This window comes from Coturnix japonica, chromosome 6 (assembly GCF_054131305.1).
Source record: "Coturnix japonica strain WE chromosome 6, WE-NBRP24, whole genome shotgun sequence".
Lineage (NCBI taxonomy): Eukaryota > Metazoa > Chordata > Aves > Galliformes > Phasianidae > Coturnix > Coturnix japonica.
Window position 1 is genome coordinate 29,630,959 of NC_140668.1, and position 23,289 is coordinate 29,654,247.

General features: G+C 43.3%; 2 protein-coding genes and 3 long non-coding RNA genes across 14 annotated transcripts in view; 2 read left to right on the forward strand and 3 right to left on the reverse strand.

Annotated features, from left to right (window-relative positions):
• Positions 1 to 5,289, reverse strand: part of LOC107319306 (uncharacterized) — a 47,805-nt gene extending 42,516 nt beyond the window's left edge. Inside the window, exon 1 of the long non-coding RNA XR_014947519.1 lies at positions 1,866 to 5,289. This is a non-coding gene — a long non-coding RNA (uncharacterized LOC107319306). The remainder of the gene's footprint in view (positions 1 to 1,865) is intronic.
• LOC146760554 (uncharacterized) lies at positions 4,251 to 12,506 on the forward strand. Its single transcript, XR_014947525.1, has 2 exons — positions 4,251 to 4,331; positions 10,456 to 12,506. It is a non-coding gene; the product is annotated as an uncharacterized LOC146760554 (long non-coding RNA).
• On the reverse strand, positions 8,233 to 12,457 carry LOC107319305 (protein C19orf12 homolog). 8 transcript variants are annotated; one of them, XM_085551073.1, is made up of 5 exons: positions 11,319 to 12,457; positions 11,059 to 11,134; positions 10,494 to 10,663; positions 9,511 to 9,687; positions 8,233 to 8,665 (listed from the first exon to the last, which is right to left on the reverse strand). In XM_085551073.1, exons 4-5 carry the CDS (start codon positions 9,668 to 9,670, stop codon positions 8,400 to 8,402), a joined length of 426 nt encoding a protein of 141 aa, XP_085407199.1. In that variant the 5' UTR covers positions 9,671 to 9,687; positions 10,494 to 10,663; positions 11,059 to 11,134; positions 11,319 to 12,457; the 3' UTR covers positions 8,233 to 8,399. The 8 variants fall into 8 exon arrangements, with proteins under 8 accessions (XP_085407199.1, XP_085407200.1, XP_015729510.1 ...); XM_085551074.1 differs by having other exon boundaries at positions 11,011 to 11,134; XM_015874024.2 differs by lacking the exon at positions 10,494 to 10,663.
• On the reverse strand, positions 12,046 to 18,538 carry C6H19orf12 (chromosome 6 C19orf12 homolog). 3 transcript variants are annotated; one of them, XM_085551071.1, is made up of 3 exons: positions 18,384 to 18,538; positions 14,623 to 14,799; positions 12,046 to 13,090 (listed from the first exon to the last, which is right to left on the reverse strand). In XM_085551071.1, exons 2-3 carry the CDS (start codon positions 14,780 to 14,782, stop codon positions 12,825 to 12,827), a joined length of 426 nt encoding a protein of 141 aa, XP_085407197.1. In that variant the 5' UTR covers positions 14,783 to 14,799; positions 18,384 to 18,538; the 3' UTR covers positions 12,046 to 12,824. The 3 variants fall into 3 exon arrangements, with proteins under 3 accessions (XP_085407197.1, XP_015729506.1, XP_085407196.1); XM_015874020.3 differs by lacking the exon at positions 18,384 to 18,538 and adding an exon at positions 18,007 to 18,092; XM_085551070.1 differs by lacking the exon at positions 18,384 to 18,538 and adding an exon at positions 17,402 to 18,092.
• A 1,711-nt stretch (positions 18,539 to 20,249) lies between these two features.
• Positions 20,250 to 23,289, forward strand: part of LOC107319307 (uncharacterized) — a 37,182-nt gene continuing 34,142 nt past the window's right edge. The window contains exon 1 of the long non-coding RNA XR_014947526.1: positions 20,250 to 20,619. This is a non-coding gene — a long non-coding RNA (uncharacterized LOC107319307). The remainder of the gene's footprint in view (positions 20,620 to 23,289) is intronic.

Genomic DNA, 23,289 nt, shown 5'->3' on the forward strand with positions numbered 1-23,289 from the left:
ACACTGCCATGATAAAATCCACATCAGCCCTCCACAATCCATGGGAAGGAAGAATAGACACTGCCACGGCAGCCAGTCACAAAATCAGAATGAAAGTTAACAGGGAAACGTGATCCGTGAGTAAACTGGAAAGAAAGGATGGAAGGGCTGTAGCGGAAAGGCGTGCTCCTGCAGAGGCACAGCCAAGGAACACCGTGAGCTGTGGAGCACACTGCTGACTCAGCACAATGTCGGGCCATCCAAAGGCAGCACAGAGAAGTGAGTCGGCTTCGCAGTTCCAAGTTACTCAAATAGTTTCTATCCCAAGCAGAAGTTCTGGCTCTGCCACAGCCCACGGCTGCTTCCATCTCACTACAACTGCAAAGCAGTTTTTCATTTTCCTCAGCTTGGGATTTTTGATTAACAAAGGAATGACAAGCACAGATGGACCCAACCACAGCAGAGCTTTAAAGAGACACATCTCAAACTAAAAACACAGGCTCTCACTTCTGGCTCTTTCTGCAGCAAGCCTTGGATTTTTAAGAAAGGAGTTAGCAGAGAGGTCAGTCTATGTTTACTGTTATTTCTACAGTGGACACAGTATCACAACATAACTCCATTGCCCGGCCACCCCAGATTGGAATGTTGGAGGGGCTCTCCCTGTAACACTGCACCAGGAGTGCAGCAAACAGCCAGGGCTGCTCTACACCGTACATCACACACAGGAGTGATGGTGCAGCACACTGGATGACAAACAGCCTTTCCTGCACGTGCTCATAAAATCTCAGAACAGCAGTCAGGCAGCAGCTGAAGGAGGCACGCAGGGAAACAGCATCAAACAGTAGCACCAAGCAGCTCCCTTTGAAGGCAGTGCTGGGCTTCCTTTCCAGCAAGGCCTGGCAGCGACAATAAACCATAGGCAGGTTTTCTGCTAACCTCTCATACTCACACAGCTCACCGCATGCTACACGATCTCCCTGTGGCTGTTCTGTCAGCCAGAGCTCACAGTGCTTCTGTGCAGCCCAGGGCTGGGCAGTGGGCATAGTGCTGCTGGTGCCAGCTGTGTGCAGCCACTGGGCACTGAGAGGAGCTTTGGTTCTTATTTCATCAGAGCAGAGCTGGTCTCTAGACATTTGTCCTAAAAACAATGTGAGTGTTTTGGTGAGACGCTTAGAAAAACAGGATTCGAGAAAGGAAAAGCATTAACTCAAGGCCGGAGGGGCCTCTTCCTCTGACAGAAGAAGAAAAGGTCACACGTGGCCTTTTTTGTAGATACTACATGTAAGCAGATGCCTTAGTGGTTTCATACATGAAATCCAGAGATACCAGAGGGAAAGTAAGAGTGGCCCAGTCCATGAAGCCAGACAGGAGCAGGAGGCCTGCAGGACTCCAACACACCCATGGAGTTTGTTGTCATGGAGCAGCCAGAAGTGAGGCCAAGTTTTCCAAAATGGCACTTACATAACTCACGTATACGGCAGAGCCACTGAGTTACAGGCTTCTTACATGTGACCACAGCAGGTTTATTCTATTTACATCCCCTAGGCATGTTACCCTCATAAGAGTAGGGTCTGAAATGCAGCTAGTTGAACCACCAGAGCAAGGGCAGTCTCACACAGTGTGGCCCTGCTGCTCAAAACCCACACCTTCCATGAGCTCCAGTTTTTCAAGCGTGCTGGCAATCACTAACAAAGCATTCAACATTTTAGCTGACATTCCCTTTCCCTCCTCAGGGACATGCAATAACCAAAATCTAGCACATGACTGTATTCACAGCAGGAATTCTAAAATACATGCTTGTCATTTGACACATGACAATTTAGAGACAGATTCCAGTAAAACAGTGTTAATCCTCCACACAACATTCCCAGTTTCAACGTCCTCACCGCTCTGCAGAATCATCTGGTAAATTCATGAGCCATGCAGGGAGCCCGAGAGGACTGCAGCTCCTATTCCATGTGCAAGATGGGGAGGAGACCTGTCTTGGAAGCAAGCAGAGAATCCAGTCATTAAAGTGAGTGTGAGCCATGAAGCTCCCACGAGACACGCTTCCACAGGCAGTTCAAGAGCCAGATGTGGTCATAGCAGCTGTTTTGACCAGACCAGACTGATCCACCTCTAGTAAAGCTCTGCCTCCTGCCCAGCAGCACTTCAACTTTTTCCCTCCCACTCCCCCAGCACAATTTCTCTCTTGTGTTTTGGAGGCTGAACTTTCTTGGAGCCAAACTCTGCACAACTGTGACCCCTGGAATGTGTACTGGAACATGGAGAATACACGGTGCTCGAGGAAGTCAGCATCTGGCACAGTGCTGTAACTGAACAAACCTGACACAACTGTATCTGCCAGCTGAGAGTTTGCTGCAGCTTTGGGAAGAAGAAGACAGCACTTATATCAACTTCAGTTCTGTGACAAACAGAAGTCAAACATTCAAAAGGAAGTGAAGGACTGTTCAATCAGTGTAGGCCCATGTAACCTCTGTAAAACCACTTTCCTTTCTGCAGAACAAAACAATGCCATGGCAGTATTTCAATGTAAATTCCACTGAACCTGAGTATGAATGAGCTTTGTTTCTTGATAAATATCACCTGCTTTTAGATTCTAGTGCCACGGATGCATTTTTTTATCAGTGCAAACAATAAAAAAATTTGGATTAATTCTTATGTTGATACTGTAATTCTGAGAACATGAAATAACCGGTTACAACTGACCGAGAGAGGTTCGGTTTTCCTCTGGCTGGTTTGCTTAAGTGCTTATTTACAGGCTGGAAGTTTTCAGGGAGGATGGCTCCACTCCTGAGAAGGGCTAATGAACAAAGGCAGATGGGCAGGTCTTCCTCTCTTACAGGAAAAAGATTTCATACAGTGTGAAGAGTGCTGCACTGCTTTCAGAATGTGATTAGACATGTTTTGGCAGCACATATGTAATATTTTACATGCAGTAGCACATATGCTGGCATAACACTACAGGAATTGTATGCTAGACTGTGTTTGGCATAACATATGTGAGTAGCCTTAATAAACCAGAGCCACAGTACATCTACCTGAAAATTGTTAGGGAAAGTGTAACAAGAACCCATAGGCTGATAATTCTCTCTTTTAGTCTCTTGCAAAGCAATGTCTGATTCTGGGGTAGTGTGTTTAATAGTCCTGCTGGCCTTCTCTGCCATTAATCTGCCTAATCACTTTTTGAACACATTTCTGTTCTGGCATCCAGAACATCCTGTGCCAATTTGCTCCACAATTCACTTTTAACACTGTGTGAAAAAGCACTTCCTTTTACCTCAATCGTTTCAATGGGTACACCCTGACTTTTAGGCAATGTTATTGTTCTTGTTGTTCTCGTGTGCCATTCATAGCCTTTACTGAAGTTCCCTCCATCAGTATCTTTTCCAGGCTGAAATATTTTCAAGTAATCAGTCTCTCTTTATACAGCTGCACTTCCATACCATGTTATCCTCTGAATCTTTTCTAGCTCTACAATTGCTCTTTGGGGCCCAAAAAGGACTGATGAGAATGGGGCAAGCAGACTGAAGATGTGGTTGTAAATTGGACCCATCCAGTGACATAGCAAGTTAACTGCTTTGTTCTTGTTTTCCTTCCTCATCCATCCCAGCTCTCCTATTTGTCTTCTGATCTGCTGCTGAGCACTGAGCTTGTATTTTCAGACATCTGTCCACAGTAACCTCAAACCCTTTCCTGAGAGGAAATAGGTCTTTCAGAGTTCAGTATTAGGACTACATAGTCAGAGTGATCTTTCTTCTATAGGTGTTTATCAGTACTAAGCAAAACCTGCCTTTCTACTGATGACTTGCTCAAGGTCAAGCTAGCAGTAGATGCAGACAGAAGATGTCAGACACTGGAGTACTGGGAGCAGGTGACTTAACTGCAGAGAAAGGCACTGAAATCCTGCAGCTGTAACAGAGCTTATGCATTCTTCTTTGACATGTCAGCACTGCACCTACACACAGCATGACTTTGCTTTCCGCTCTGGCAGAGCACACACACAATACAGCAGGGCACCAGCAGCACACAAACTGGGGCACTTCAATTAAGACCAGCACAGTGCCCTGGTTTAACTTTGGTTTCAGTGGCACTGGGACCACATCCTCTGCATTGGGTTAAGTGTATGGGAAATCACAGCTTGAACCTCTGATTAATCAGCTGAGGCAAGTGTTGGGTCAGCTGCAGGAGCACAGGTGAGAGTAATGTAGCTGTGCTCCCAGAAGGGGTGGAGCTCAACTCCACCTCCTCTAAGACCTCATTTAAGGGCTGACCACCACTGAGGCAGCATCTCTTGGAGATTGCTCTGCAGTGGAGACTGCCTCAGCTTTCTGGTCAAGGCATCGACATTGGTGAGTTTTCCTTTGCTAATAACCTTTGACTATTTACCACCATCTTGGTTAACATCTTTCTATTAGCCACCCTTACGGTTAAGAAATGGTAGAAGCCATATACACTGGTATACAGTTACATACGTAAGTGCAAACTATTGCATAACACTTAGGCCACTCAGTTGAACGTTTGGCTGCTTTGCTTGACTACAAAAGAAGTGAGACAGTTTTGAAGTTGACCTTAATTGCTGAGGTTGGTTAACTGATTTCCTGCTTTTTATCTGAAGACAGCATCCAGTTTTGTTTTATTGCAGAACAATACAGAAGAGTTAAATCACATATAGCACCAATACATACCTGTGTGATAAGGCTACTCTGGCAGATTAATTAGTATCAGTAGAGCACTTTGAAGATGCAAAGAGCTACAGGAGTAGTCCATATTATCCTCATTACTACTTATCATTACCATTACAATACTGAGGCTAATCTTTGCCCTTTGCTAAAGTGAGACATGCTGCAGACACTTTCAACAGTCCAAGTCCCACAGAACCCAGGTTAGGGATACAAAAGACCAAAAGAAAGATCCGGCTCAGCAGCAGCACAAGCTCCTGCAGAGTTAAACCTCAGAGACAGAAGGAAGCCTCAAGTATGCAAACAGCTGCCAGGAAATTGAAGGCTGTTCTCTGCGGTTATGGAAAAAATATTTTCTATATAAATTCCTGGAGAGAATGCCAGGAAAAAGCAAGCAAGCCCCTTTTATGGAAACCAACAAAAACAGATTCAAGGCCCTGCTTTACCATCACCCTCTTCAGTATTTTATTACTGATTTTGCTCCTTCATAAGCAATTGATAAACTGCAGTTTGGTAAAAAGTATGCTCTACTATGGCATTGCTATGGGTACTTCAGCAAGTCTTTAGTTCTAACTCAATATCTGCTAAACAGTTTTGCCTTGAGGATTAGCTGCAGTTTTGCATCTCCCTTCTGAACTAACCTGGAGCATTTGCATGACATCTGTCTCATGCCCAACTCCACATTCAGCTGTTGAGCCTCTTCTTCACCACCCTATAGGGTGTAAGTCTTCAATTCACAGCTTTGGAAAATCTGTTAATGCTGGGCTTAAAATTAACCTGGAAGGTCAAGGAAGAAAAATTAGATCCCCTCTAATTCTGGACTAAAGATCTGAGTAAATGCAGACAGAATTTTAAAATGAAAGGTGCCTGTGTTCACACAGAAAACTTCCATCAGTATCAGAGATAGCAGAAATATTTCCCTCGGGGTGTTAATATACAGAGGCACAGTTAGTTGAGTGAGAACAGCAGGTTGAGCAGGAAATGCACACAAATGTCAGAAGAATGTGCTTACCTGCAATGCTAAAACCAAAATAGGTTCATCCACTGGCTCAGATGCTGCATCATGGCAGATGCCCATCTCCTGCAGCTCCAAGGGAATGCTGATCCATGGGAGGCTGATTCTGCCTGTAGTGGTTGATTCTCTGTCTAGATCATTATCTTTGCTGAAAGACCAGCAGCAAAATTAGATGAAATCACACCACTTTGAGAGGATCACAAAAGTACAGATGTTGAAAGTCCATGTCCTTACCAAATGTTGTTCGTGTTTGCCTAAATCATTCTTGCTGCACAATCGTCCAAAGAAATGAATGCTTTCATTTTTGCAGACTTCGGAATAATTTTTATGTATTTACCTCTTAGGCTCTTTTGGAATTCATAAATCATACTTAATGAGAAGTATTAGCTCAGACTTATTGCAATTATGTAATGAATGTTTGATTTCTGGCTTGCAGCCTGTAAAATACATAGATTTCTGTGATCTCTAGAAAGGTAAAGATGAAGCCCCATGTGTTAATTAGGGGCTAATAGCTTTAGTTCACTGTAATATAAAGACTTTCTTTTTTTAAAGCTTTCCAACTCTGCTGAAGGTCTGCTATTCAATTAGTCTTGAGTAATACATCAGCTGGCCAAGCAATGACAGCCTAAGAAGCTATTGCTTTCTTCATAAGATCTTTTACTCTGGGGGAAAAAACACATTGCTTTTTTATTACCAGCAGCCACCATCTGGGTGAGCTGTTGCTTCTGACCTGCCAGTATAGACAGAGCTTAGTGAGTACTACCACTGCATCTGTGTAGCATAAACCCCACAGATCTGCCCATATTTCACTAGTTATTGCTACTGAAGCTGCTGCAATACAAAAATGGAAAGAAAAAAAAAAACAACTGAATTTCCACATGAAATGGCTTTCTTTTTTTTAAACTAAATTATTTAAATTGGTGAAAGCACCAGAAAAGTAATAAAAAAGAAGCCTATATTGATAATGAGGCATCCCATTTCATCAAGTTGAGGAATGTGCTGCTCCTACTGAGCCCCAACTCTAATAAGACCATGGCACAGGCATCTTGTTCATGGGAAACACTGCATTCTGACACAAGGACAATGGCAGAGGTAATAGCATATCACACATGCCATTCCTTCTTCTATTAACCCCTCAGGCTAACAGGCCAACAGAAAAGCTAACAGAAAGACAATAACAAATTACTATCAAAGATATCCTAAGGGATATAAAAAAATTAATTCATCTTTGGGCAATTAAGAAGAATCCGGAAGATGAAGTGAGGACTTGACTCATCCTTCATGTTATATGCAAGCAATCCCAGTTGGACAACTGACCTGGCAATGCAGCAGCATAGAAATACCGGGACGTTCTCAGAGTCTGCCCAGCCTTTGGTATCTGTACACTGCCTTGTAACTTATTTGGATTTCATAGCAAATACTTGTCTTGCAATGCAAACCTATGAAGCACTGCCATAACAAAAAACACAAACCGTCCTCCTTTTGCTCACCATGTATTTTCTCCTACAGTGAAAACTGTCACACAGCTGCAGCAAAAACTCTGCAGTCACAGGTTGCTTATGATAATGATCATTTTAAAAAGCCTTTGCAGGGGAATGTGCATGAATTCCAGTCAGAGCCGGAATGCTGTTTGTAATCTAATACAATTTTGTTTACCCTGACTTCTTGCAGAAAAGCACAGCCATGTTACCCACAGAAGCAGCCCTGATAGGCTGAATTTAACAATTAATCTACTTGCCACTAGATGGCAGATCTCAATTACTGATCTATGCTGGAATTCAGGACTGCTATTAAATAATAAATCAAGTAAATAAAAATAGTCTCTCTTTGCTAGTGTAACTATTTATAATCATGCTTGCTTTCCATTTTTAAACCAGACAGAAAAAAAAACTTTCTAAAAATACACTATCTGCCAGTGAAAATCTAACTTGATTCTGTCACGTCTATAAACAAAACCAAATTAATAACCAGCATCACAGATGGATTCTTTATGTAAGTACGTACATCTCCCCATGGCGACAATTCTAGTTGCTTCCTAAAACTGCTGGCACCGCTTTACCTTGTTTCCTAGGTGATGGCTCTATCTTGTACTGAACCCAGACACTGTGCAACTGGATGGATCTCATTAGATGCTATCTCCTGCCTGTAGCTGTTTCTAGTAACATGGGATGCAGTGGTGGACAGGCACATCAGTACCATAAAAGAGTATCAGAGGGATATTAATACTTTATTGAGCAGTTCCTTTGAGGATCAAATCTGCTTAACAGTTATTTAATGCCCAAGTCCTCTGATACATCTAAAAGGCAAATATTGTGGTGATCTTAACACAATAGAACAGGGCTGTGCTCAACCGTTTCAAAACAATGTGCAAACCTTGTCACAAACACATTGCTGCCAGTCTGAAAATAGGTACATGCCTCTGCCCAAGAAGTTCCATGTACATCAAGTCTGATAAATAGTTTCCTGATTGCCTAAAAGAGTGAACAACTGGCTGAGATACTAAGTGCACAGTTCTCCAATCAGTTCATTTCCTCAAAAGCAAAACAGAGACCTCTGTGATGCTTTCAGGATTTATTTATTTTTTTAAATTAAAACAGAGTATTCAGAGTCAGCTGAGAAATGAAAGCTACAGTGACAATCCTAACCCTAATAATTGCTACAGCAGAGAATCACAGTTGTCAAACTAAAATTCAACAAAATCTAAAAACCAGGCCCGAAAAGGTTTATTTTCCATACTTCATCTGTGCCCTTAGCTCTCTGATGAAGAACTTTTCAACTGCACTTGTCAGCAGAAACTTAAGATCACTATTTCCCATGACAAGTGCAGTCAGTTGAACCATATCAGTCCAGTCGAAGTTCCTGATTATTGCAATGACTTCATTGTAGAGTTTCTGCTGCTTGGCAGGAGGCAACTCCATTATAATCTGAGGGACTGGCTTGAACTGTCCACTGGCCACCCAGGCACCAAGCAGTCCACCAAGCACTCCTCCTAGAAAATGAAGAGAGATGTTACTCCCTATTGTCAGACCTGAAATTGTAGAGAGAAGTTCATCAGTACGGTTCACCTCCTCATTAGAAATCAGTGCAGAGTAAATGAACAAGGAATATCTCATTACAGTGGGGTAATGTAACGTGTGACTTCAGAGACAGGGCACCTTTTAAACTATTTATACAACATTGCTTAGTTCAGCAGATACAGAGGATACAAGTCTTTGCTATGGGACTCCGGCTTTTTTCTAATGTCCAGAAAGAATTCAGTGTGAGGAGGAAAACCATTTAAGGAGTTCACCAAGAAATGGATAGCAAGCAGCCTTAAAATACAGAAACAATCTTTATTTTGCTGCTCTTCTTCATCCCCTGCATCTGCCAACACTATGTCACATTCCTGACACTGCCTCAAGCCCTTCCACCTCCACTCCTTACCACAGTGATAGAGCAAAGCTCACACTAACAAGCCCTCAGCCTGAGACTCTGCTCTCAGTTATGTGCCACACACCTGTCGCTGGCATGCCTTAGCAGATGGCAGCCAGCACTCGGCCCAAACAAACACCTAACAGCTAGACTGAAGGGCTCCAAGGAGTCAGTACTTAAGCCACTGATCTGCATGTGGCTTCTCCTCAGAAAAAGGAGTTTTATATCACCAAGGTTGCTGCCATCCGAAAAGGGAACAGTGACACAGGCAGTATGATGCACCACTTGTTAAAAACTCTTCTGAAAGAATGAAAAGCTCAGTTGAACGAAATCTTGCTGATACACTCACTCCCACAAAGTAGACTTGCTGGTTTCTTCACTCAGTGAGCTAACCATGTCCTATCCTACAGCAAACACACTTACCTATAGCGATGCCAGGTGGACCTTCAAGCAAACCTCCAACAAACGCGCCTACAAAAGCCAGGGATGCTCCTTCACGAGAGTGCTTGATAGCTGCTCTCATTTCCTTCTCCTGAGCAACGCGGCAAAGCAATTGCATCACTTGATCCACATGGGTGGGCATCACGGCAGGTTAAGGTCCTGAAAAAGATGTTTAAGGTAAGTTTGATGGTTGCAAGAGGGACACAATTCTGCTGCTTACAGCTCCAGAGCCAGCAAGACTAACAGAGTACACTGCCAGAGCCACTGGCGAAAAAAAAAAAATTACTTTCACTTTCATTTCTGGGATATCAGGAGCTAATCCTCCACAATTGATTTATTCGTTTATTATTTATTTATTTTTGCTGGCCAAAGATAATGCTTGTTCCAACTGCAAATGAAGCCACAGAACAGAGGAGGTCACTGTAGCTAAGAGTAACTCAGGAGAATGAACAAGGGTAAATTACAGCAGTGAGAAACATAACGAAGTTCCCACCCAGTTCTCCAGACAGCAATATCCTGCCATCTAGGAGAGGTTATCTGTAAAAATCTGACCTCCAAGAAATGCAGCTCTGATTAAACACAGCATTTCACTTTGCCAGGCAGTGAAATACGCAGCTTTGTCTTTGCATTACAGCCAAAGGATACTTTCTTCTTTACCAACTATTCTATATGACAGGAACACAAATGGAGATACTAAAAATAATAACCTCCTCTCATATTGTGAAAGTAATCCCAGTTCCAAGGAAACACTGATTTGGAGCACTGATACAAGTCTTTGCTATGGGACTCTGGCTTCTCACTAGTGTTAAGAAAGAATTCAGTGTGGGGAGGAAAGACATTTAAGTTCACCAAGACATGGATAGAGAGCAGCCTTAAGATACAGAAACAAACATTATTTTGCTGTTCTTCTTCATCCCCTGTATACAGGAACTGTTGAATCATGGCCTGAACCTCTGATTGATCACCTGAGACAAGGACTGCATCAGCCAAGGGAGCACAGGTGAAGGCAATTCAGCTTTGTGACTGAAAGGGATGGAGCCAGGCTGCACCTCTCTTAGATCCCATTTAAGAGCTGACTGCCACTGGGGAAGGATCTCTTTCTGGAGACTGCTGCCTTTGGAGTTTTTCTGTGAGCCTAGGACACAGGTAAGAACTTCATTTATATTCAATTATCTCTTTCCACTGTGATAGTCTTTTTAGTTATAAATCTGTAGATAGCAGCCTAGCTACAGCTCTCTGTATATTTGTTGATTATACACCCAGTAACTACCAATGCTTTCTTATACTCCTGCCACTGCCTCAAGCCCTCCCATTTCCACTGCTTATCAGCAATGAAGCAAAGCTCTCAGCCTGAGACTCTGTGCTCAGTGATGTGCCACACAACTGTCACTGGCATGCCTTAGCAGATAGCAACCAGCACTCTGCCCACCTAAAGCAAATGAATACCTAACAGCAGATTGAAGGACTCCAAAGAGTCAGTACCTAAGCCATTGATCTGCACATGGCTTCTTCTCAGAAAAAGAGTTTTACCTCACCAAGGTTGCTGCCATCCGAAAAGGGAACAGTGACACAGGCAGTATGATGCACCACTTGTTTAAAAACTTTTCTGAAAGAATAAAATGCAGAATAGCATCTTGTTAAAGCTCAGTTGAATGAAATCTTGCCAATACGTGCTCCTTGACTTCAAATCATCCCAACTAAATAGACTTCAGGTTTTTTTTCCTCCTCTTTTTCTTCCCTCTAGTCAGTGGGTTAACCACACTTCTTATGCCTAAAGCAAATGCACTTACCTAGAGCAAGACCAGGTGTACCTCCTACCAAGCCTCCAAGTAATGCAGTTGTAACCATCAATAACCCTCCTCTAGAAGAGCGCTTCACAGCAGCTTTCATTCCCTTCTGCCAGGAAACATGGCAGAGTAGTTGCATCATTTGGTCCATGTGGATGGGCATCTTGGGTGGGTTATGTCCTGAAAAAGATGTTTAAGCTGATTGCTACAACAGAGCTGCTCAGAGCTCTGGAGTCAGTGAGACTAACAATGTGCTGCCATGGTCACTGTGTGCAAATAGAGAATTACTTTCTCTTTCGTTTCTGGGAAATTGTGAGCTAATAGTTTCACAAATTTTTTTGGCTGGCAAAAGCTGATGCTCATTGCAATTGTAAGTGAAGCCACAGCATAGAGCAGAGGACTTTGTATTTTGAGTGAACTCAGGAAAAACTCACAAGGGCAAATTACAGCAGCGAGAAATATAAGAAAGTTTCCATATGTTCTACAGTATATTCCCTTTGCCTTAAGGAACTGCTGGCCTTATTCAGCCTCGGGTACAGCTCCAGGACAAAGACCACACAGAACCTCCTTCAATCATACCTGGTAGATTGTAGTTTACATACCTGCTATATATCATCTTTATGTTCTACCTTTTGCTGTAAATTAGGTACTTCTCACAGCTCACTTCATTTCCCCATCTTCCATGCTTAAAACAGTTCATGCACTCTAAACCAAACACAGACCACTGTGATGCTTCTCGCAAATATTTTAATGAAAACAGAGGGCCAGATGTTCAGAATCAATTGAGAAACAAATGCTAAAATGATTATCCTAATCATATTAAAATGTCAGACTTGTCCTTCCCCTCACTCCCCTTTTTTAACAAGACTCCTTGCCACACATTCCAGTTCTAGGATATCAGGAACTACTAAATTCTGTAGACTTTATTTTACCTGTTTTTCTAAGTTCCCCTAAACAGGTATTGGCTTCACTTCTTACAGAAACGAATTCCCAAGAATTACAATAAAAATGTGACAAAGAATCAAGAAAGGTTTGAGGTTTTTGAGTTCACAGTAGAAATAATTTCTTGCAACTTTCCCTTGTAAGACTCAGATGCCAGGTAAAATTCTTCAAAGTGCCTCAGCTACTTTAATATTCGTGCCATACACAGAAGAAATTAAAAGCACTTCAACAAACGGGATTACATCTCCCAAATAAAATATAGCAACTTTAAAAATTTTACCTAGTGCTACATTTTATGGCAAGAGAACCAGAATTCCTTTCAGTGATCTTGAATTCAATCCCACTACATAGTACTTCAAATAACAAAGCAAGGTGGTGACAGGATAATACAAGAAACCAATAATAACTGTTTTTTTAAAAAAAACAAAAACAAAGGAAAAAAAAAACCAAACCAACAAGGTAACTGCCTACATTTATAACTAGTAATGGTAACTAACAATTGATACAGTGAAGAATCACAACTGTCAGTAAAATTCACTACAATCTAAAAACACACTCCAGGAAGATTCATTCCCCATACTTTATCTCTGCACTTAGCTCCCTGGTGAGGTAATTTACCACCACTCCTGCCAGCTGCTGCTGGAGATGACCGCTTCCCATTACAAGTGCAGTCAGCTGAACCATATCAGTCCAGTCGAGGTTCCTGACTATTGCAATGGCTTCATCGAAGAGTTTCTGCTGCTCGGCAGGAGGCAACTCCATTAAAATCTGAGGGACCGGCTTGAACTGTCCACTGGTCATCCAGGCACCAAGCAGTCCACCAAGCGCTCCTCCTAGAAAATGAGGAGAGATATTACTCCCTATTGTTAGACCCCAAATTCTAGAGAGATATTCATCAATAGTGTCTACCTTCTCATTAGAAATCAGTGCACAGCTGAATGAACAAGGCTTATCCTTTTTCAATTGGACGAGTGACAATCAAGTACCAAGAAGAGTTTTTACAGCTTTTTCCATCAACAAAGGAATTCAACACAATCAAAGCTAACAGTTTCAAACTTGAAATCAGAAATCAAACAATGTTTCTCGTGGTACTGGTCTCTTTAGAACAAGCTCTGTTGGTATATGAATCCCAGCTTATGGAAAACACATCATTAACAACTGCCTTGCAAGCGACCATTATCACAGAATCTTTTACTACAGATCCCCACTATGATCCAAGCATACAGCTTCTGTAGAGATGCATGCTGCAGCTTCCTACACCTGTGAAGACCAAACTTCAGCAGGTCTAAATTCATCAGCTTATAGCAGCTAGTTCAAATGGCTTTGAAGAGTCTATGCCTAAGCCTCTGACCTGTGTATGGTTTCCTGTTCTCAGAGTTTTAAGTCACTGAGGTCACCGTCATCCTAAAAAGGAACACAGTCATTACCACAGAATCACAAAACTATAGGGGCTGAAAGGGACTTTGGCCTCCCTTGCCAAAGCAGGCTCCCCACAGCTGGTTGCACAGATAGGCATCCAGGCAAGTCTTGAATATCTCCAGAGAAGGAGACTCTACAGCCTCTCTGTGCAGCCTGTTCCAGTGCTCCGTCACCGTTACTGTGAAGAAGTTCTTACTCATATTGGCACAGAACTTCCTATGCTCCAGTTTATGGCTGTTTCCTCTTGTCCTGTCTCTGTTCACTTAACCTTTCTTCACAGGGGAGATGCTCCAGGCCCTTCACCATCTTTGCGGCCCTCTGCTGAACTCTCTCCAAGAGATCTCTGTCTTTTTTGTACTGGGGAGCCCAGAACTGGGTACGGTACTCCAGGTGAAGCCTCACCAAGGCAGAGCAGAGGAGGAGGATGACCTCCCTTGACCTGCTGGCCATGTTCTGTTTAATGCACCCCAGGATACAATGGCCTTCTTGGCCACCAGGGCACACTGCTGGCTCATGGACAACCTACTGTCAACCAGGACCCTGATGTCCTTCTCTGCAGAGCAGCCTTATGGCACATCAATCACTCCTCCCAGCTTTGTATCATCAGCGTACTTGCTAAGGGTGGACACTATCCCCTCACCAAGGTTGTTGACGAAGATATGGAACAAGACCAGATACAGCACCAACCCCTGGGGAACGCTGTTAGTCACACGTCACAAACTGGACTCTGCACTGCTAATTACCACCCTCTGAGCTCAGCCATGAGCCCCATTATTACGCAACACTTGTTAAAAACACTCTTCTGAAAGAATGAGAGGCAAAATGGCAGATTATTAAAGCTCAGTTGAATGAAATCTTGCCGATTCACTCGCTCCCATTAAGTAGACTTGCTGGTTTCTTCGCTCAGCGAGCAAACCACGTCTTACCCTACAGCAAACACACTTACCTACAGCGATGCCAGGCGGACCTCCAACCAAGCCCCCAAAAAATGCAGTTGCACCTGCCAGGAGCGCTCCTCGACCAGAGTGTTTGACAGCTGCTGTCATTCCCTTCTCCTGAGAAACATGGCAGAGCAGTTGCATCATCTGATCCACACGGATGGGCATCTTGGCTGGCTAAGGACCTGAAAAAGATGTTTATGCTGACTAATGCAACAGAGATGAAATCTTGCTGCTTACAGCTCTGGAATTGGTAAGACAAACAAGACACATGCGCAGTCACTATGGAAAAACAAAAAATGACTTCTAGTTTTTCTCTGGGAAACCAAAGAGCTTATAGTCAATGAACCTAAATGAAACCATAGAATAGAGCAGAGGACTCTGTAGTTTGGATGAACTCAGAAGAATGAGCAAGGGCAAATTACTGCAGTGAGGAAATGTAAGAAAGTTTCCATCCAGTTCTGGGGTATATTCCCTTTGCCTCAAGCAATTGCTGGCCTTATTCTGCATTGGGTACAGCTCCAGGATGAAGATCCAGCAGAACTTCATCCAAACATAACTGGTAGACTGTAGTTTGCACATCTGCTACCTATCTTCTCTTTGTCCTAGTTTCCGCCATGAATTAGTTACTTGTTGTCACATCTCACTTCTTTTCCTCATTTTCTTCTGTGTTAAAGAACTTCCACGCTAGCTTCAGATGGATGAAGACTGGGGGGCTTAAACCAAAGGTTGTCCACAGTGAGCAGGAAGAGCCAGGAGAAAGGAAAGACTTCAAAAAGGGTTGGAGATGACAGCTGAGCTTGGGAATCTATGGGAGGCTCTAGAGGTACAGAATCAGAAACACAGGGTGTGAATGGCAGGATGATATTTCAACCAGACAAGAAACAAAACTCCCTTTTGTAGAAGGAGTTAGAGGTGGAAAAGGAACAATAGGACAGATCAGACAGGACAGTAGGATTGCTTCCTTGGAAAAGCTCAGCCAGCAGGGCACGAGCTGACAACTTTACAAGGCATTTTCTTTTCCCAACTGAAATTACTGCATATTAAATATTAAAGAATGTACGTGTCTCTGTACAGTTGGTTACAGCAAGTGCTGTGAGCAGGGCAAGAGGCTGCCCTGTAAAAGATCCTACCCTTATTTTTGCACCCAATAGTTGCATGTTATTGAGCCAGGAATAAAAAGCACAACTTTTGGTTACTACTTCAGCTTCTCCAGACACCCATATCCTGCCATCCAGGAGAGGTTATTTGTAAAAATCTGACCTCCAAGAAATGCAGACCCGATTAAACACAGTGTTTCACTTTGCCAGGCACTGAAATATGCAACTTTGTCTTTGCATTACAGCCAAAGGATACTTTCTTCTTTACCAACTATTCTATATGACAGGAACACAAATGGAGATACTAAAAATAATACCCTCCTCTCATATTGTGATGGTAATCCCAGTTCCAATGAAACATTGATTTGGGGCACTGAGATCAAAGAAACACCCATGAACAAGCAGAGCTCATGATATGTTCAGTGTGAGAGGTGAAAGGACTCAGCACAGAACAAGAGCACAAATTGCTTGTTATACAAACACCTTTAATGCCTTTCATTCTGTAAGACAAATGAGGGAAGGTGTTGCTGGAAAAAATAAAAACAAAGTATGTAACATGACTAAAAATATAATCACAGATACACAGGAGGCAGAGTTATCGTTGTACTTGGTAACTCTGACACTATCCAGTAGCCCACTGAAAAGTGAAAGTGAAGCATTTCACATTCAAAATTATCTACTGTGAAAATGAAATAAAAATAAAATGGCCGACTCAAGACATGTCTGTCTTTATGGTACTCAGCCATGGCTCATTCTGAACACAACTGTGCTTTTTGGGAAAGGCACCAGGAATGCTGCACAGCTCCAGAGATACACACTTGGAAATCCTTCATACAGCCACCTCCTCTCGCTGCTTTGTTCATCTTCGTGCCAGCCTAAAGCAAACATTGCAGTTCTTCATTTACTGTAATTGCTTGGGATTGCTATCAGGCTTCGGACACAGCAGTGCATGCAGTAACAGTGTGTGCTGGTTAGTGACACCCTCAAAGCACCAAAAAACAGCTGCTCTGTTCTTCCTTGAGAGCTAAGAAAACAAAGCTCAAAATGTCCCACTGGTACAATCCATCCTACTGATCTTGGCAATGGTGATGTTGAAAGAAGAGAAGAATAAGTGTTTGTCTTTAGTTTGCTGAACAACAGGTAAGTTGCTTTCCATTTAGAATGACACTAAGATGAGCAACAAGAAGACAACTGCTGCAGAACACGGTTCATGCTCTCCATGAGGACATGAATGTGTGAACACCCTGCACCACCTTAGCAGGATCTCAGGCTAAACCAACAGCCTGAGTACTGAAACACAGTTACTGCTTTCTGAGCTAAATCTACAGAACATCTTGTGAAGATAAGGAGGGCAGAGCTGCTCTTGCAGCATGATGCAACCCCCCTAGAAGTTAAAAGTTCACAGTGAGGAAAGCTTTGAGCCTTCCCGATGATGACTATAAGCCTTCATCCAAGGACCACCAGATGGAGCCCAGAGACCCCTCCCATCACTTTGGAGAGCATGTGCAAGAGGGTGGAACAGTATGTGCTCCATGAAACTCAATGTAACCCATTTGGGGGAAAGGTGATGAAAATGTACATCCTTTGCCATTATTGTATAGCTGCGTGCCCCACTTGGTAGGCATATTTGCCGGAGTGATCCCCATGCACCCAGTGCTGTGTTAAAGGAAGGTTTGACATAACTCACTGGTATGGCAAGTTGCTCTGTTGGATTTTTGGCTCTGGGCAACCTGATGTAGTAAAGGTGTATGTTTGGTGGCCCTGCCAGGCAGGGGGGTTGGAACTACATGATCCTTGAGGTCACTTCCAACCCTGGTCATTCTGTGTGATTCTGTGAAACAATCCCAGAGGTGCAGGACGCATCATGTTTCTGTAGCATGCAGGAGCCGGCTAAAGTGAAAGCAAGCGCTTCACTTATTAAGAACAAGTCCGATCCACCCCCCATCTCTTTTAACTGATAAATTGCTCAGATACTCTTTGATTCCTGACAAGGTGCGGCACTTTGGAGCACACATCTGCCCGGCAGCACCAGGCGCTCCGACCCGCCCCACCCGGCCCCGCACTGCGGCTCCCGGCCGAGCCCTCCCGGGGCTGTCAGCGGCCGATCCCGGAGCCCGCTCCGCCACCCCCATCATCCTCTGGAACGTTCCTCACTGCCCCCCTTCCCATCGCGGCCCGCAGCACGGACCACCCGGCTGAGTGACGCAGGCCCCGCGCGGCCCTTCCCTCCCTCACCCCTCCCGGCCGCGGCTCCTCCCTCGTTCCCGTTTATCCCTCCCGGCCGCCCGCTACCTGAGCTCCAGGCACGATCGCTGCTCCCCTCCGTCCAGCAGCCCGGGGCCACGCTGCCGCGGGCCCGGCAGGAAGCGGCTGCCACCGGGGGAGGAGCGCGGCCCTCAGAGGAAGGCGGAGGGAGGGAGGGGAGCTGCGGCCCGGCACAGCGCGGCCTCGGGGGCGGCCCGACTCACGCCTCCAGAGCCGGGGTTGGGCTCGGCCCAGCTGTGCCCGTGTCGAAATGCTTAGCCCAGGGTTGCGTTAGGCAATAGCGAGCATTCCCCCTCTGTGCCCCTGTAAGGAACACAGCCGGCGGCCGGGGTGAACCGCAAAGGCCCTCTGGATATTTTAAGAACGGCAGCGTTCACTGCGGTGTTCGGAGCTCCCAGACCCACCTTTTCCAATAGGAAAGAAGAGGAAGGAAGGTGCTGTGCCACAGAATGCGATTAAATCACAGAATCACAGTTGGAAGGAGCTACTAAAGGGCGTCTAGTCCGATTTGCCTGCACTGAATTGCAGCACCTATTGCTACATCGGGTACTCAGAGCTTGGTCCAGCCTGAGAGCAACTCCGCATCCCTTTAATCTGTGTTTATTTCAGACATTGGTTCAGTAAAATGCAGCATGCTGGTCTGATATAGCACCATATGTAATGAAACAAGCGATGAGCTGAAGCAGTGCTAAACAGCTGTGTCACATATGGCTCTAGAAATATCACACAGTTTCTTAACGCCAGCACAGCCTTTAAAAAGTTGCTGCCTAATGTTAAAAAAGCTGTTGTTTTCTAAAGATGGATTATTGAGAGGCTTTTGTTTTCCTGTCAACTAAGACTTTTATTATTATTTCATCTCTGATTTAAAGTAAACCACCTCCCCCACCAGTTCCTTGTTGAGAATATGAAAACTCAGAATGAGAAAAACATAGCTTGCAATTTTTGTCTCTTTCCTGTTGTTGCACTGGGGACTTTTTAACCTCCCTGTGCTTTATATGATCACATAAAACAACTCTCTGTTTAACAACTCAAAATGTTACAGGTCTATCGCTACTCTTTGATTTTTATGATTTGGATGTAAAAAGCAAATGTAATTCCTAAAATGAAAAGAACCAAAATGCCACATACATTTTAACAAGTAACACCCCAAAATGCCAGCTGTAAGCAGCTTTCCAAGGAGCAAAACGAGGAGCAATGAAGCTTGAGGAACATCAAAAAGGGCATTTTTATCAATCTGTCCTGAACAGAGTCATTAACTCAGAACTGCAGTTAAACACTAACAATTTATTAGGGCTACATCATCCAGCTCACTAGATCTACCTTTTTTTCCCCCTAAAAGTTACTATACTGACAATGTGAGAGCACAGTGCTGAATGTATCCTCTAAGGCTATAAGTGCTGCTTGCACACACACTGCACTGAAATTGATGGGAGTTGGCCACTGTAATCACGTGGATCCAGACTTCTTCCTGCATGTAGTTACTAGCCAGGACCTGTTTTCCTTACTGGGCATCAGCCTCCACACGTGAATCAGCACATCACACAGTCCACCAAACATTCTGTGAGGTCTGGTGTAATAACTGTGTTTATAGAAGTCCTATTTTCAGTCACAGTGAAGCAGGCAGACACAAGAGTTTCTCCTGCCCACATTTACTGCCCAGCTGGCTCCATCTGGTGGCTGTCCGACCACCTAACTGTGGGTCCACAATCAGTGAGCCAGATGGGATAAAGTTATCTCGAGTGAAAGAACGGATAGCTCTGCTGGCTCAATTCTCTCTTACAGGACTGTATTGTGGAATCACCAGTTCTTGCAAGTATTTATACCAATTTCAACATCTAGTCTTAAGAAATAATTAGTATATGGGATAAACATTCACATGTGTTTTAAATTCTAGAAATTGGTAAAGCGAGAGCAGTTCAAGGTAGTCCTGCTGCAACTCAGATCCCACCATGGATGCCTCTGTATTCACCACACTATGCTGTTCCTATGTAGCAGTTCTCTTTGTCTCTTTATGAGCATTCATCCATTATTTAACTTCCTTTAGGGGGATGTTTTGTACCTTTTTCCTCTTTAGGTTACTAGGAATTTTGAACTCTTGAAAGCAATCAGGAAAAAAAAAATCCCTTTCCTAGTCCTTCCCCAGCATATGGCAGAACCCAAAATAACTAGAGACAAGTCCAGCATGTCCTCAAAGCGCTGGGTTCACTGTGTATTTTCACTACTTTTGACATACTGGGAGATAGGCCAAGGGGGGCCAGGAATGATTTCATCTGGAAGTTGGCTGTTGCTGCCAACAGACTGATTCATTCTGGCTTCCAGCCTGTTCTGTACAGGGTCTAAGGAAGTGTCCAGCAGGAACAAGCTGGAGTGCTGGAGGAACAGTCCCAAATACCTGATGCAATCATCTGAAATCCCTCTTACATCCACAGGAAGCCATGGAGGATTTAAGATGAGGCACTTAATCTTGTTGGACCAAAAAAGCTGAAGATGCCATTTCTCTAAATTTCCTTCTATGCCTGAGATTCCCTTGGAAAACCTGAGCATGTGTTTCCAGGAATATGTGATGGGAATGGTCACAGAGAAGAAAGGGAACAGAAGATGTAACAAAACAGGTTTCTAATCAGAGACAGGTTTAAGAGGGTAAGAGGCTTGTCTCAGCTCCCCTCAGCTCAGCTGTTTAATGTCTCGGGTTCTATACCTCTGTCTCTCCCTAAATGCTATAAAACCACCATATGCGTGTTCTGAAGGGTCACGGGAAGAAGCGTCTGTTGTGAAAGAGTCTTTCACTTCTGCTTCACATTATAATTCAAAGTTTTCCTTCTTGAAAACAACACATTTAAAATGTCCAAGTTCCTCATATTGTTTTCTGGATTACCTTGCAAATTATGAAATTCACAAAGCAAGGCACAACCTACACTGTAAAAGAAAATGAATATGAAAGTAATTCTAGAGCTCATAAGCCTTTGAACAGAGCCAGACTTTTCCAGTAAGGGAAAATCTGCAACTTCAGAATGGCTGTTTAAAAGGAACCGTGCTTTCTGCAGAACTGTGTAATGACATAAGTAAAAGAAATCCAAAAACCAATAACATAGCAACTTTTACCTTAGTAGGTAATCTTATCAGGTACTCTTCACCTCAGAAATACGGGTGTAAATAATATAGTGAAAATGACAGTGTTTACCCAGTTCACTATAGAAAGGCACAATAGCAGGCTAGAGATCCACTACAAGCAAAGCATATGCTTGATGGCAAATCTTTTCCCCATTTCCTACATTAGATATTCATCAGGGTCTGACTTCTAATTGAATGCAAATAAACGATAGAACAGGTTTTTGCATATGAAGTGAAGTTATATAACATCTGTCTCTTCCCAGCCTTTCAACGTACCTTGTGTGACATTAAGCAAAGAGAGGTTTGCCTCATCCGCTTGTAGGAAAGGGGGTGAATTTGAAGAATAGTGTGAGTGAACTAAATTATTCTACTGCTGGTTTAAGAGGTGCTTCTTTGGTCTTTCTGCACACGCTCCCAAGTGATGAATTGACAAGTTGGCCATAATCAGTTTTAATGCCAAAACGATGGACTACTGGTGCAGAAGGTCACAAAACACTATTAGTTACCTCGTATCATCTCATTCTTGAAGGATGATCTAAAAAATATAGACTAGTCGTTTGGAATATAGTGTATATTCATAGCTAGCACTATCCAAGCACACTGTTAAATATATTTAAAGCATATCCTTAACTGCAAAGAGCATACATATCTTCTGCTCCTTTAGACTCACTATAACAACCATTCATGCTTTGTGTTTTGTTTCCTCAGCAGCCTTAACTCAATAATTGTACTTACTGGCACAGGATAGCCATTCTTAAATCTAAATGTAAAAGTTTCGTATCCTGAAATTAGCCTGTATGTTTATAATGTAGCACATCTCGGCATTGAAGTGGAAGGAAATGCTACATAAAATATCTCGTGAGGCTTTCAGAGAACTAAAAAAGAACCCCCTACCACAACTTCCCTCCTCTGACAGATCACCCTTTCACAGAACATTTCTCCAAATCTCTCGTTAAAGAGCACAAAAAACAAAGTTCAAAATCCAATCTGAAGTGTGTGCAGTAAATTCAATTAAGGAACAAAGGACTCCGGTAACAAGGATGAAAGGATGATATTCAAAGATGTCTAAAATGACTTCAGTGAAATTTCCACACTCAGAGCAATTCAGAGGTTCAGCAATCCATACTGTTGTCCACTGCTTGTGGAGCCTGACAGTAGTAAATGTTCAGCTACATAAAATTCTGGCCACAAATATACAGCACTTTGGGGTCACAAAGACTGGGTTGGTTGTAAGTCCCATCAAAATCATGGATCCATGGCCAACTCCACTACCAAATTTACACCATCACTGGTGATGGAAGAGTCTGACTTTTACATAGCTTCCTGTTCTGGGAACAGTGAACAATTCTCTTTAGCTTTCTGGTTTGAATTCTGACAATTTGCAGGTAGAGGGATGCTCAGATTCACCGAGGTGGTACAGAGGGAAGGGAGGAGGCCAACAGGCACAGACTGCACTGCCTCATTTTCTCGTACCACTTGCTGGAGGCAGCATGATGGAAAGGTGAATTAGAATCACTCTGTGCAATGATAAACCAGATTCAAAGCTTCCAGAAGCCACTGGAAATATTCAATCAGGTTATAATGGGATTTTCAGACTTAAAAATCCAACAGATAGCTATTTCAGGAGGAAACTGTATGCATTCAAAACCTGTAATGAGCGTAATTTATAAAGAAGGGCTTATGGCAGGCTGCTTTACCTGTAACAGTGTGCACATATACAACCATGAGATCCAAGTGCCATTGGAGTAGGGAACACTGACCACACAGATGAGTGAACACTAGAAAGAACTGAGCAGCCCCTGTTCTGCGATAAGTTCCAGGGAATCTTTTATTCTGCCCTAAGCAGACAAGCATTAAGTTCTCCAGAGTCTGTTGAAAAGACTCACAGCAGGATGTGCCAGTCTCTATACCATGGAGGAATAAAAGGCTAAGATTTCACTGCAATTACAATAAGCCACTATCCTTAATTTCTGTCAAACAGTAGATGTCTCTCTTTGCCAGTAGTTGAAACGTGTGTAAAATGTTGTTAGGGTACACATCCACAGCTAGCGTTATTCCCTTTTTCTTTAATTCAGCTTACATTCCCATCATGCCTTGTAGAAAAAATCCACGGGGGATGAAAGATAACACTGAGTCCAAACCCTGAGAACAGCCCCATGAAAGCAACAAATTATAAACTCTACTGAAGAGATTTTCTTC